Here is a 14,818-nt window from a genome sequence, read left to right as displayed (position 1 = left end):
TGAATGAAACCTGTTTTGCCAGCTTCACTGTAAGCTTTTCATGCAGAATAAGGGAGTTACATCTAAAAGAGCACTAAGCCATTACTTTGACACATCTATGATCTAGACAAAGAAAATCACCTCCATGTTAACCCAACCGAATCCCCTAGCCAGCTGCTGCCTGATTGCAGTGCACAGATATGAAAAGAGAGAGCAGATAGCAATGAAAATGAAGACACAGAAGCATTGTGGAACAGGTCAAAGTGCAAAACATAGAAATGATTTCAGTTGACACATGGACATCGAAGGTGTAACAGAATGCTAAATGCAAATCTGAAAAGTTGAAATGAACATGGAAAATGCAAACTTTCTAAAGGAGCAATAAGATTTAGACCAGGGGTGTCCAACCTTGGCCTTTGACAGGTCGGGTTTTCAGGATTTTTCTCAATCAATATGCATGAGATCTATTTGCATGTAATTGAGGCAGTGCATGCAAATAGATCTCATGCATATTCATTGGGGAGATCTTGAAAACCTGACTGGATTGTGGCCTTCGAGGACCGAGGTTGAACAACCATGATTTATTGAAATTGCTTGGAAAATCTCTTAAACTGGTAAGGTACTGTATAAATGTAACTTAATATAACATCTTATTACACACAGCTAGGCAGAAACAAATGGCCAAACAATTAAGAAAGGAAGTTATCGATGTGGGCTACAGTTATGACAGGTTAGTTTACCACAAGTCATGCTATTTTAGCACAGAGTATCATCTTATGCAATGTAGCCCACATTGATAACTTCCCTCCTTAGTGTGAAGGGTTTCAATCTCTGGTAACCAGAGCTGATATTGTGATGTCATAATGCCTCATTCCACCAATGCCTACGAGCCAACCTCAGCAGTGGTGTCACAATGGCTTGACTGTCTTATACTTGGTTCACTTTTTTTACATATAGCAGTATATCCATGTGGGCTTAATGCCGAACATGAGTGGTAGTCACTGATCTGATTGATTAGACTGTTATCCAATTAGAGGGCCATTTCAGTGGGGAGCACTTACTGCAACCCACTGAGATGGCGGTAAGGGTTCCAGTGCTAACCCAGCAGTAACTGGGCAGCATGTGGCACTGCCCGATTACCACTGGGTAAACACCAGCCCTACAAAAATTAAAATATTTTTGTAGCGCCGGACATGGCACATGCTAGGGGTGGGACCTACCACTGGGCTGCTGTGGTAGCCTGGCAGTACTTCCAGTTTAGCGAGCGGTAAGCCCAATAAGCCCACATTGGGCTTACTGCCACTTAATAAAAGACCCCCTTGGTTATTTACGCTATTGTGATTTTGAAAATATTAAATATGAATTATGACTTGTGAAAAAGCTAAAGTTTATGAAATACTTTGATGTATTAAGAAAAAGTTTTTGATAAAACACTAAACAAATGCATATAATGGGACCAATGAAAATTGAAAACACTGATCTGCTTAATTGATAGCAGTTGAAAAAAAGACACTGTTTTCTGAAGGTCCACAAAAATCTTTTATATGGTTTGCTATTGGCTGAGATTAGTTATATCAATGGTTTTGGTGCTTATAGAAGAAAACGTTTGTTGGGATTAATGACTGCATTGTTAAGCTCCTTGTATTTTCTACATTAGAGCCCTGTTAATTAGATTTATCAATATAAACACCAGCAGTGGTGTTTAAATTCTTACAGTTGTCATTGCTGCAAAATGTTATGCTTTACTTTGATTTTATATTTATTAGGTTTTCTATTAACAACAAAATACAAGAAAAAGTGTGATTTAAGCAGACAGGAGTCTCTCTTGCTTTGAATACTGTGAGGTATATTTTCAAATAGTTCTCATATTCTTTGCTGTGCCTAAAGCAAAAATTCTTTTGAAAAAAAATAGCTCTTCTTATGCAAAGCAATCTGATTAGAGAGTATTTTATTTATTTATTTATTGCATTTGTATCCCACATTTTCCCACCTATTTGCAGGCTCAATGTGGCTTACATGGTTAGATTGTAAGCTCTTTGAGCAGGGACTGTCTTTCTTCTATGTTTGTGCAGCGCTGCGTACGCCTTGTAGCGCTATAGAAATGCTAAATAGTAGTAGTAGTAGTAGTAGTAGTAGTAGTATTGTGCATAGTTTAGGTAAGGGAAGAAAGGAGAAGGAAGGGAGAGATTAGGGTAGTTATAGAGGGTGGGATTTAATAACTGATTGGGTTGGTGAGGGATATTGGTGAGGTTATCTGTTATCGGTTCTCATTGTAGGCTTTGTTAAAGAAGTGTGTCTTCAGAGATTTGTGGAAGATAGTTATTTCGTTGATTGTCTTCAGGTCTGTAGGTAGTGCATTCCATAGCTGTGTACTCATGTAGGAGAAGGTAGCGGCATGCATCAGTTTGTATTTTAGTCCTTTACAGCTAGGGAAGTGCAGGTTGAGGAAGTTGCGGGATGACCTTGTAGCGTTTCTGGGAGGTAGGTCTACAAGATCCAGCATGTAGATTGGGGCGTCTGCGTGAATGATTTTGTGTACAATCGTGCAGATCTTGAACGCAATTCGTATGATTGCACTGATGAAGTCTTCTTATATTAGAAAGCTAGCTGAACCAGTACTTTACCCCCCCCCCCCCCCCCAAACAAAGTAGAATTAAAATTGGTACAATCACATTGCTGGGAGTAGGAGCATTGGCTCAGTTTCAGTGGTGTGGACTTCCATACACAACTCCTCTGGCTCAGTCCCTGAGCTAGGCTCTGCATTTTAGTTGGCTGGGTTGGTTGGGGATGCTGTGAAGGCAGCATTCAAGGCTTCCAGGGGAGGAGAGGGAAGGAGTCATGGCCATCGCTTATTAGTGACATCATTTGCCCTGATTCAGGGCCCATGATGAGATTAGATTTGTCAAAGGGGTCCAACATAGAGGAAAAGTCCACAACTAAAGACTCATGCCAGATTTGCTTCCTGTTGAGCTGGAGAACCAAAGGGGCAGGAGAAGGCTGACAGTTTACAATAATAGGGAAAGGGAAATGGGACTTGGTATATTGCCTTTCTGTGGTATTTTGCAACTACATTCAAAGCGGTTTACATGTATACAGATACTTATTTTGTACCTGGGGCAATGGAGGGTTAAGTGACTTGCCCACAGTCATAAGGAGCTGCAGCAGGAATTGAACCCAGTTCTCCAGGAGCAGAGTCTGCTGCACTAACCATTAGGCTACTCAAAAGCATGACATCTGCTCTTTCAACTGGACCTCTCAGATTTACAACTTCCCCAGCACATCCAATTTGTGCATACAATTTAATTGATAAACAAGCCAAGTAGCGCTGATAATTGGGCGCTAATAATTATCGGGTGCTAATTGGCATTAATTAAAATTTGCACGCACATCTTTAGGCACTGGGACCTGTGCATAAATTTTATATGCAGATCTGAAAAGGGGGTGCAGCCACGGGCGGATCAGGGCATTCTGGAATTTTGCATGCAGTGTTATAGAATTCTGACGCGGTGTTCCTAATTTAGACATGAGAATTTACACCAGGTTACAGTTGGTGTAAATTCTCAGATCCCGGTGCCAAACGCTATTCTATAAACAGTACCCAACTCTGAGCGCTGTTTATAGAATGGCACTTAGTGCTAATTTTTATTGGCACCCAAATTTGGGCCCTATTTACAGAATTGAGTCCTTTATGTAGATACTAGCCGTTAAGCCCATTAAAACGGGCGAGATTTCCAGCTACCCTCCTTGTCGCCGCTCCCTCCCCCCTCTGTGCCAGGCCCCCTGCACTGACCTGACAGCGCCTCTCACCTCCATGTGAAAGCGCTGCAGGCAGCAGCAGATCGCTCTGCTGCTGCCTGCAGCGCTTCCACACGGAGGTGAGAGGCGCTGTCAGGTCAGTGCAGGGGGCCCAATACGGAGGGGGGCGGGAGCGGCGGTGGGGATGGGGGGGGACGGTGGAGGTTGGTGCGCGCGATGTTCGTCTCCAGGCTCCAGCGGCAGCGTCTATAGTCCGACTCCGTTTCCCTCTCTGTTCCAACCTCTGACGTCATCACGTCTTGACGCGAGGGCGGGCCAGAGAGGGAAGTCTCTACTGCGCATTTGCAGGTGAGTTGGTCACTTGCCATTTATATGATTGATGGTAAAATTTGGAAGCTATAGAAAATACTAGTGCGCCACAGTTATCTTTATTTTTACTTAAATGATTAATTATAGCAGTTCTAAAATCTCTTCTGTGTTGTGATGTTTCTCCAGTCTTTCTGCTGCTGAAGTGATTTTTTTTTTTAAATGCTGCCAGTGTAGGTTATAAATTTAAATACAAAATTAAAGTAAAACCTGTCTTCCAAGTTTGTGCTACCTCTGTGATTCTGTAAATGCTGCTAAAAAACTGCTTTTGCTGGTACTTTAGGTTATCAATAGAAATCAAACAAAATAAAACATGGAAAAGAAAATAAGATGATACCTTTTTTATTGGACATAACTTAATACATTTCTTGATTAGCTTTCGAAGGTTGCCCTTCTTCGTCAGATCGGAAATAAGCAAATGTGCTCTATTTGCTTATTTCCGATCTGACGAAGAAGGGCAACCTTCGAAAGCTAATCAAGAAATGTATTAAGTTATGTCCAATAAAAAAAGTATCATCTTATTTTCTTTTCCATGTTTTATTTTGTTTGATTTCTATTGATAACCTTAAGAGTGGACTAACACGGCTACCACACTCCTCTACTTAAGCTGGTACTTTAGAAACCCAGGTAATCCTGGATTATTTATATGCTCTGTAGCGTAAGAACTTTCTGACTGTTGCATTGAGCTAATATTAATGAGTCTATGCTGAGACTCTCAAGCAGCTGTAAATCTGAGTTTATATGCATTTATGAGTCTCAGAGAACACATAGATTTAAAGACCAGGCTTCCACTCTCGTTTGGTATTTAAATTTGAAGCTCAAAAATGGCCACAAACACAAATCTCTTCATTAGCAGCAGAAAGTTGGTAAGAAAAGCACAGTGTGAAGATATTTTTGCAGGTGGGACCCTTATTTTTAAGATTTTTAAATGAAAATAAGCCATTTAAGAGTAAAATGAGAGATTATTCATTTCAAGTACCTTTAGACATGGGCTCATTTAAGTGTCAGAGCTTAGAAATAGCTATGACTGCCACATAAAAATAAGTGGATGATTTATCTGCTTATCTTCATGCCTGATATTCAGCAGTCCTATCCATGTAGAACTACGATCTGTGCAGTCTCCCTAAATGGATATATTAAGGGACTTTTAAAAAAATATTAAAGTGCATTAACTTTTGCACCTACTACACCTTAACTACAAAGCTTGCTCAGTAAATGCAGGGGCGATCCCAGCATCTGCCTGCATTTCTGTACAGGGCAAGCATTTACTTCATAGACCCAAATTCCATGCCTCCACAGTGTAAGTGCACCCAAGCTACCTGCTTAGGTATGGATTGCTGGCCTTAGTGTCCAAAGTTGGCGTCTCCCGATTCCCTTGGCACTTCAATATTAACCTCCCCCCCCAGACTACTCCTTCTCATGGAGCTCCACCCCCTCTGAGCAGAATCCCCCCCCCCCCAGGGGATTAACTGGTAGTGGCACAGGCTAGAAGTGGTCCCTCTATGCTCTTATTCCCTTTAGCTCCAGATTTCAAAATGGTCATCTTGACCCCTAGTAGTATTCTTGTGGTGCTACTGCTACAGTGTCATTCTTCCATATAAGGAGTGATTGCCCTCATATGTAGCAGGATAACTCCTAGTGGTAATATCATGATACATCTGCTAGGGGTCAGAGTGGCCATTTTGAAGCCTGGAGCCATTTGTGGGGGAGGGGGAACAGAGGGAACTACATCCACTGTTGTTGTTAGACTACCTGGGAACCCACAGATGAGTCCTTGGGGACAGGGGAAGGGTTGGGCTATGCCAGTAGGGTTGGGTAGTGCTCTCAGGGTTGTTCTGCTTGGATGATGGTTATGCTTTAGGGTGGGGTCTGCTTAAGGGGGTTGTGTGCAGGAGAAGGAAAAATTGTCCAGGAGTTGTGTTCTGAAGTGCAGGGGGAGGGGTGGGGGGGTGGACTTCTGCTGCAGCTCTTAGTTTTATTTTAACTTTGGGCAATGGCTCTACTGCCTGACTGCTGGTAGCACAACTAAACTTAATATCACCTCATCAGGTGGTGTTAACTGCTGCCACATTATCATCAGTCATGACAGCTAGTATAGCACAATGGCATAGCCAGACCCAGTATTTTGGATGGGCCCAGAGTTAACTTAGACGGGCCCTTCCACACCATGCCTCATCCCTCTCCTCCCCCCCCCCCTCGGAGATCTAAAACAATTTTAGTTTATTTTCACCTACCTCATCAACATCTCTCCTCCTCTGCGGCATCTCAGCATCTGCCTGCCCATTGTTGAACCCCATCCTTCCCCAGTGCACCTTACAGGCATCTCTGGCGCCTGCAGTGATCCATTATTGCTGCCTGCGCCAGCCCGGTGGTGTCTTGGTATCTGCCTGCCCATTGCTGAACCCCATCCCTCACCAGTGTATCTTACAGGCATCCCCATTATTGCTGCCTGCCCTGGCCCCACAGGCTTCCATTGGTCAGACCCCGCTAGACAGGAAGCAGGAAATGACTTCAGCAAGAGAGGGACCCACTTAAATGGAGGTGCCCAGGTATAGAACTGCCCCCTTAAAAGGCAATTCTACTACTACTACTTTGACACTTCTAAAGCGCTACTAGGGTTACGCAGCGCTGTACAATTTAACATAGAAGGACAGTCCCTGCTCAAAGGAGCTTACAGTCTAAAGGACAAATGTACAGTCAAAGGTACAGACAAATGTACAGATTCTATGAACTAGGTGCTGATATTTACTACTACTAGAAGCTATTTCCATAGCACCACTAGACGTATGCATCGCTGTACACATTATCCCCCAGATTCTATATACAGAGACTAAAGTTGTGTGTGCAAATTTGTTATTGTGGCCAAATTGCGTATGCAACTTAATTGTCTAACAAGTCAATCGGTGCCGATACTTGGCCAATAACAAGCAATTGTCACCACTAATTGGTACTAATTAGAATTTATATGCGCAACTTTCTAACGTATTCTGTAAACTGGTGTGTATAAATTCTAATGTGCGAATCTCAAAAGGGGACATAGTCATGGGATGAGTATGGGCGGGTCATGGGTGTTAGTAGAAATTAGGCACACTATTATAGAATACACCCAATCCACACCTAAGTTAGGCGTGGGCATTTATACCATACCAGGTTTTAGTTGGCGTAAATGGTCATGTCTAAATTTAATCATGGATCTGGGTGCTACCTGTATTCTATAAACTGCACCTAACTTTAGGCACTGTTTATAGAATAGTGCTAAGTGTATTTTTTTCCTGCACCAAGTTTTCAGCGCCATATATAGAATCTAGTCATATATGCAGGCACTTTCTCTGTCCCTAGTGGGCTCATAATCTAAGGCAGTGCTTCCCAAACCTGGTCCCAGAGGCACTCCAGCCAGTCAGGTTTTTAGGATATTCGCAATGAATATTCATGAGAGAGATTTGCATACACTGCCTCCACTGCATCCAAATCTCTCTCATGAATATTCATTGTGGGTATCCTGAAAACCTGACTGGCTGGGGTGCCTCCGGGACCAGGTTTGGGAACCAATGATCTAAGGTGTACCTCAGGCGATGGAGGGTTAAGTGACTTGACCAGGGTCACAAGGGGCTGCAGTGGAGATTGAATTTACACAGTGTTACATGTGCAAGTGTTTAGAATCCTAGCATATATGTGCATATGTGTCAATATTCCACCTATGTGCTGGTCTGTAAATAGGTGCCTATCTTGAATAACCTGTATTTGCAAGGGGAGCATATACACGGGTGGAGGAAACATAGGACATAGGCTCCCACTCACAGGCATAACTTACAGAAAACTGTCGTTTATGTGCTGATTATACATGTAGGTTGAATTCTATATATGGCACCAAACAAATTGGTGCCAAAACAGCATTATTCTATAAGTTGTGCTTAAAGATAGGCATGGTTTATAGAATAGCGCTTCTGCTGGGAATTGCGTCTAAGTTTAGGCGTGGTCATTTGCACTAACTGAAACATGGTGCAAATGCATGCACCTAAATTAGGTGACCATCCTCCCTCATGCTATAACAACATGTGTAAATTTTCTTTATTTATTTATTGGGCTTTATTAATCGCCTTTATGAACAGAGTCACCCAAGGCAGTATACAGCAGATATTGTTTAACATAAAACTTACAATTTTGTTATCATCATAACAATAGTAAAATGACAAAATATATACATAAATATAGCAAATGATGTAAATTTGGAAATATGATGTCAGCATGGAAGAATATTCAAATAACATAGATATAATATCATGTCAGTATAATATCAATGAAACACCTAACAAGCAACGCAATAACAAAGCTGCACAGCTATGCAGATACAGCCTATTCAAAATGAATGGGTTGTGTCGGCATTAGCGCACTGGCAGATGATAGCATGGCTTTGTAAATAGGAAGGTCAAATAGCATAGATATGATGTTAATGCTTTTCTATCTAGCCAAGGGGTCGAGTGCATATATATATAGATGGGGACAAGATGGGAGGTACAGAGTCAATTGGGATAAATGGATGGATGGCTAAATGCAAGTCAAAATCTTTGTATAGTTAAACAAGATATGAGGAACTGGTCTAAATTACAGGGTGTGCAGCAAGCTAGTCCAGGTGCAAAATGAGTGTATAGTCAGTCACCCTATGTATTAAAAGCTTGTGAGATGAGCAAGACTTTCATCTGCTTCCTGAAGTAGAGGTAGTCTTGAGTTAGATGTAGCCCCTCTGGAAGTAAGCTCAAGAGTGTGGGGGCTACTTCTGAGAAGGCTCACATGCGGGTATCACATCGCACAGTTTCTTTTGATGAGGGTACAGATAGTGATGCTCCTTGAGAGGACCTTAGAGGTCTCAAAGGTGTATAGAGAGCTAACTTATTCTCTGGCCCATTTTTTCTGAGGAAATTGAAAATCAAACTGTAAGGAATGCCCCTGTTCTGCCCATTTCTCTGCCAGCTTTTTCAACTCACAAGTAAAATTTACATATGAATCCTGCACCAAAATTTATGTGCGTACATTCCAATTAAATCTAATTAGTGCCAATAATTATTTGTTAAAAAGCCAATTATTGGCACTAATTAGCTAATTATTTAATTACATTGCATGCAATAAATTGGGCACATATCCAAATTTGTGCACACAATTGTTGGTGACTTTTATTTGAATTAGGGGGGTATTGTTTAGAATAATGACATTTATGTGCATATGTGCATATATTGCTGCCTGGATGTCTGACTGCCATCTGAAAATAAACATGACCAAGACTGAGCTTCTTATCTTTCTCCCTAAACCAACCTCTCCTCTTCCCCCATTCTCTATCTCTGTGGATAACACTCTGATCCTCCCTGTCTCATCAGCTCCTAACCTTGGTGTCATCTTCGACTCCTCTCTCTCCTTCTCTGCACATATTCGACTGCTAAAACCTTTGTTTCTTTCTCTATAATATCACCAAAATTTGTCCTTTCCTTTCTGAGCACACTACCAGAACCCTTATCCACACTCTTATCACCTCTTGCTTAGACTATTGCAACTTGCTTCTCACAGGTATCCCACTAAGCCATCTCTCTCCCCTTCAATCTGTTTGAAATTCTGCTGCACGACTTATATTCCGCCAGTGTCGCTATGCTCATATTAGCCCTCTCCTCAAGTCACTTCATTGGCTCCCTATCTGTTTCCGAATACAGTTCAAACTCCTCTTATTGACTTACAAGTGCACTCCCTCTGCAGCTTCTCAGTACCTCTCCACTCTGATCTCTCTCTACATTCCTCCCCGGAAACTCTGCTGACTGGGTAAATCTCTCTTATCTGCAACCTTCTCCTCTCCACTGTTAACTGCAGACTCTGCTCCTTTTATCTTGTTGCACCATATGCCTGGAATAGACTTCCTGGGCTGGTACATCAAGCTCCATCTCTGGCCATCTTCAAATCTAGGCTAAAAGCCCACCTTTTTGATGCTGCTTTTAACTCCTAACCCTTTACTCACTTGTTCAGTACCATGTTTTATCATTCCCACCTTAGTAATTCCCTTATCCCTTATTTGTCCTATTTGTCTGTCCTAATTAGATTGTAAGCTCTGTTGATCAGGGACTGTCTCTTCATGTTCATGTGTACTGCACTGCGTACATCTAGTAGCACTATAGAAATGATAAGTAGTAGTAGTAGTAAATATCAACATTTCCGCTAACCACTGTACTGTAAATACCCACCTAACTTACATAACATGAATTTGCAAGTGGGAAGTACACATGGGCGGAGCCTGGGTGTACAGAATACTGTAAGTTATCTGTATATCTCCAGTTTGTTTTTCTTATATATATTTAGTGAGTTCCTGAGAATTATATTTACACAATATCCATTTAGTGAACAAATTAACTCATTCGGGAGAACGCTACTACCATATTCTTTTATCTAATTGATCAACAATTACAGCAACCTAACATTCCATTTTCTAATTTAAATATACATTACTGGCAATTTTAACATATTATAACAGATGCTTTACCACCTCATATGGTATATTTATCCCTGATGTAACCAAGGCTGGAAGAATTTGTGACCTACCTTTTTCACTTCTCTGACCAGATAATGTAGAGTATTAGGAGGTCCCAGCCTCTGCAAAAGAAACAATTCAGGTTGGCTCTGATTCTTTTTAAATACACATTCATGAACAAAATGTATATTTTTAATAGAACAATTCAAGGTTCAGACATCTGAAAATCAGCCTGAATGCCCTGGGCTTTAAAATAACTATGGGATCCTTTTACTAAGATGCGCTAAGCCCTAACATGGGCTTAGCATGGTGAAAAAGGCTTAATGCAGGACACAGTAAAGCATCCTGAGGTAATTACTCTGTCTGCACATGGTAATCATGAACTATTTATTTTCTTTTTCTTTTTCACAAGAGGCTGTTGAATAAACTTGACAGGCTGAAGATAGGACCCAACATGGTGGACTGGATTAGGAACTGGTTGACGGACAGATGCCAGAGGGTGGTGGATAATGGAATTCACTCGGAGGATGAAAATGTGAGTAGTGGAGTACCTCAAGGATCGGTGCTGGGGCCGATTCTGTTCAATATATTTGTGTATGACATTGCCGAAGAGTTAGAAGGTAAAGTTTGTCTTTTTGCGGATGATACCAAGATTTGTAACAGAGTGGACACCTCCGGAGGGAGTCGAAAACATGAAAAAGGATCCTCAGAAGCTAGAAGAATGGTTTAACGTTTGGCAATTAAAATTCAATGCAAAGAAGTGCAAAGTGATGCACTTAGGGAGTAGAAGTCCACGGGAGATGTATGTGTTAGGCGGTGAGAGTCTCATATGCACAGACAGGGAGAGGGATCTTAGGGTGATAGAATCTGAGGATCTGAAGGTGACAAAACAGTGTGAAAAGGCAGTGACCATAGCCAGAAGGATGCTAGGCTGTATAGAGAGAGGTGTAACCAGCAGAAGAAAGGAGGTGTTGATGCTGCTGCACTAGTCATTGCTGAGGCCCCACCTGGAGCATTGTGTTCAGTTTTGGAGGTCTTAACTTGCTAAGGATGTAAAAAGACTTGAGGCGGTGCAAAGAAAAGCTACAAAAATGGTATGGGATTTGTTTTACAAGATATAAAAGGAGAAACTTGCTGACCTGAGCATGTATACTCTGGAGGAAAGGAGAAACAGGGGTGATATGATACAGGCGTTCAAATATTTGAAAGGTATTAATCCACAAACAAACCTTTTCCAGAGACAGGATAGCGGTAGAACTAGAGGACATGAATTGAGGTTGAAGGGGGGGCAGACTCAGGAAAAATGTCAGGAAGTATTTTTTTCACGGAGAGAGTGGTGGATACTTGGAATGCCCTCCCGTGGGAGGTGGTGGAGATGAAAACGGTAACGGAATTCAATAATGCGTGGGATAAACACAAACTTTTGTAATTCATGGAAGCCACATTGTGTCTGCATTTGTGGGAAAATGTGGGGTAGAAATGAACCGTAAATAAAATAAATAATAATAATAAACACAAAGGAATCCGGTTCAGAAGGAATGGATCCACAGAAGCTTAGTGGAGATTGGGTGGCAACACTGGTAATTGAGAAGCAAAGCGAGTGCTGGACAGATTTCTATGGTCTGTGCCCTGAAAATGGCAAGGACAAATCAAGGTTAGGTATACATATAAAGTAGCACATATGAGTTTATCTTGTTGGGCAGACTGGATGGACCGTACAGGTCTTTAACTGCCGTCATCTACTATGTAACTAGGTGGGGGTGTGGCATGGGTGGGGAATGGGCAGGGAATGGGTATGGAAAACCTTATCCAGCTAGTGCACTCACATTTATTTATTTGTAACATTTGTATCCCACATTTTCCCACCCATTAGCAGGCTCAATGTGGCTTACAAAATACCGTAAAGGTGAACGCCAAGTCCGGTAGGGTAAACAAATATAGATTGAAATAGGGGTCAGGTAAGGTTAGGGTATAAGGTATAATAAGGGTCAACGATAATAAGGAATATATAATGTCCAATACAATCTAAGGTTATGTTGTGTTGCAGAGTTGATGCATTTAAGTAGGGTCAGTGGGATAGGCCTTGCAAAACAGGTAAGTCTTTAACGATCTCCTGAAGTTAAGATGGTCGTAAATCGTTTTCACAGTCTTTGGTAGTGCATTCCACATTTGTGTGCCTAAGTAGGAGAAATTGGATGCATAGGTTGATTTATATCTGAGTCCTATGCAGCTCGGATAGTGGAGGTTCACATAGGTACGTGATGTACTAGTTCTATTTCTGGTTGGAAGATCTATCAAGTCAACCATGTATCTTGGAGTTTCACCGTAGATAATCTTGTGGACCAAAGAGCAAATTTTGAAGGTAATGTGTTCCTTGATTGGGAGCCAATGCAGTTTTCTCGGAGAGGTTTGGCACTATCGAATTGTGTTTTGCCGAATATCAGCCTGGCAGCTGTTTTGGACTGCCTGGAGTTTCTTCATAAGCTGTTCTTTACATCCCGCATATATTCTATTGCATTACTTTGTTCTAACTGGTTTATCATGGGAACATTAAGGGGCCCTTTAACAATGCCGTGGTAGAGCTACTGCGGTATTGTCATGCGCCAATCTGGCACTACTGTCAGCCTACCACGAGAGACAGTGGTAGTGCAGCTCCCATCACATGCCAATTCCGGTGTGAAAGAAATATTTTTAATTTTTACTGCCATGTTAGCGCGGGAGCCCTTATCGCCTCCTAAATAGAAGGCAGTAAGGGCTCCCCTAGGAAATGGCCATGCTAAAAACGCCAGCGCGCCTAAGTAAAAGACCCCCCTGTGTCTTGAAATTAAAAAAGGTTTTAAAATGGCCTAAAAAGTACCATGCTGAATCTGGGCTTAGCATGTGGGAAAGCCTCACATTAAGATGCACTAACCTCAGATTCTAGCACACCTTAATAAAAGTCCCCTAAATAAATCTGGTTCTAATCCCACCGCAGCTCCATTGCTTCAAGTACAAACTCATCCCCCTTTTACAATGCCACGCTAGTGGCTGCTGGTGCGGTAATGTCGACACAGCCGATTTAAAGTGAATGGGCTGTGTCTACATTGTCACGTGGCAGCCACTAGTGCGGCTTTGTAAAAAGGGGGGGGGGGGTCAAATTGTGAACCCTCCATTACTGTACCCGAATGTACACAACTTCAATAGCTTCTGGCCTTGCAGGTGGTATATAAGAAATTAGAGGTCCCTTTACTAAGCTGTGGTAAAAGGGGCCCACGCTAGTGGTGGCAGCAGTGTCTCCCATGCACCAGGGCCCCTTTTACCGCAGAAACTGAATATAGCCAAAAATGAAATGGTCATGTGGTAAGTTCGCACATGCCGCATGGCCAGTTCAGTGGAGAACACTTACCACCACCTATTGAAGACGTAGTAAGGGCTCCTGCACTAACCCAGGTATTTGTGACCTGGATTGGCCCCTGTTGGAAACAGGATACTGGGCTTGATGGACCTTTGGTCTTTCCCAGTTTGGCAATACTTATGAACTTATGTACTTTTATAACTGGGCTGCGTGCAATGCTGCCCATTACTACCGGGTAACCCCCTGCAGAAATATTTTTTCAATATTTCTGCTAGCGCCGGAAATGGTGCACAATGGGGGCGGAACTACTGCCGGTACCTGTGTTGGGTTGGCGGTAGCTCTGGGTTGCCATGCCGAAAGCCCATTGCCATGCAGCAACCCTTTTGTACAAGGGCCCCTAAAATAAATTTTAAATAAATAAATCTATGGCACCCCAGACTTCACTGCTGAATTAAAACTTTATGCTGCTCCATTTAAAAACAATGAAAAGCCCCACACGATGTCATCATCCCTTAGGCAAATTGAGAGGCAAGAGTTGAAATTTATGCAGAATAACAAAGAAATCTGAAGCAGCCGTAAGAGAGAACTCAAAGGGCCCTGTTTACTAAGCCGCTTTATAGGCGCATTAGCATTTTTAATGCGCATTAACAGTGTACGCACGTTAACAGTGTACGTGCCTACAAAGTTAGCGCGCACACTAAATGTAGGTGCGTTAAAAACACTAACACGCCTTAGTAAACAGGGCCCAAAGAATATTCACTTTCTGAGCTTGTTTTGGAAAGGTTTTAACAAAGTATGAACTGGAAATCTTGTAGAAAATAGAAAAATAACATTATTCAATATATAAAATGAAAAATATCCTAGCAGCTCAAAATGAGAAA

General features: G+C 42.0%; 1 protein-coding gene across 1 annotated transcript in view; it reads right to left on the bottom strand.

Annotated features, from left to right (window-relative positions):
- TRPM1 (transient receptor potential cation channel subfamily M member 1) overlaps positions 1-14,818 on the bottom strand; it is a 153,753-nt gene that overhangs the window by 90,768 nt on the left and 48,167 nt on the right. The window contains exon 11 of the mRNA XM_030188493.1: positions 10,675-10,725. Within this exon, the coding sequence (XP_030044353.1) occupies positions 10,675-10,725 (51 nt within the window). The remainder of the gene's footprint in view (positions 1-10,674; positions 10,726-14,818) is intronic.

Source organism: Microcaecilia unicolor, chromosome 1 (genome assembly GCF_901765095.1).
Source record: "Microcaecilia unicolor chromosome 1, aMicUni1.1, whole genome shotgun sequence".
In the NCBI taxonomy this organism is placed as follows: Eukaryota; Metazoa; Chordata; class Amphibia; order Gymnophiona; family Siphonopidae; genus Microcaecilia; species Microcaecilia unicolor.
This window is presented reverse-complemented; position numbering and strand designations above follow the sequence as displayed.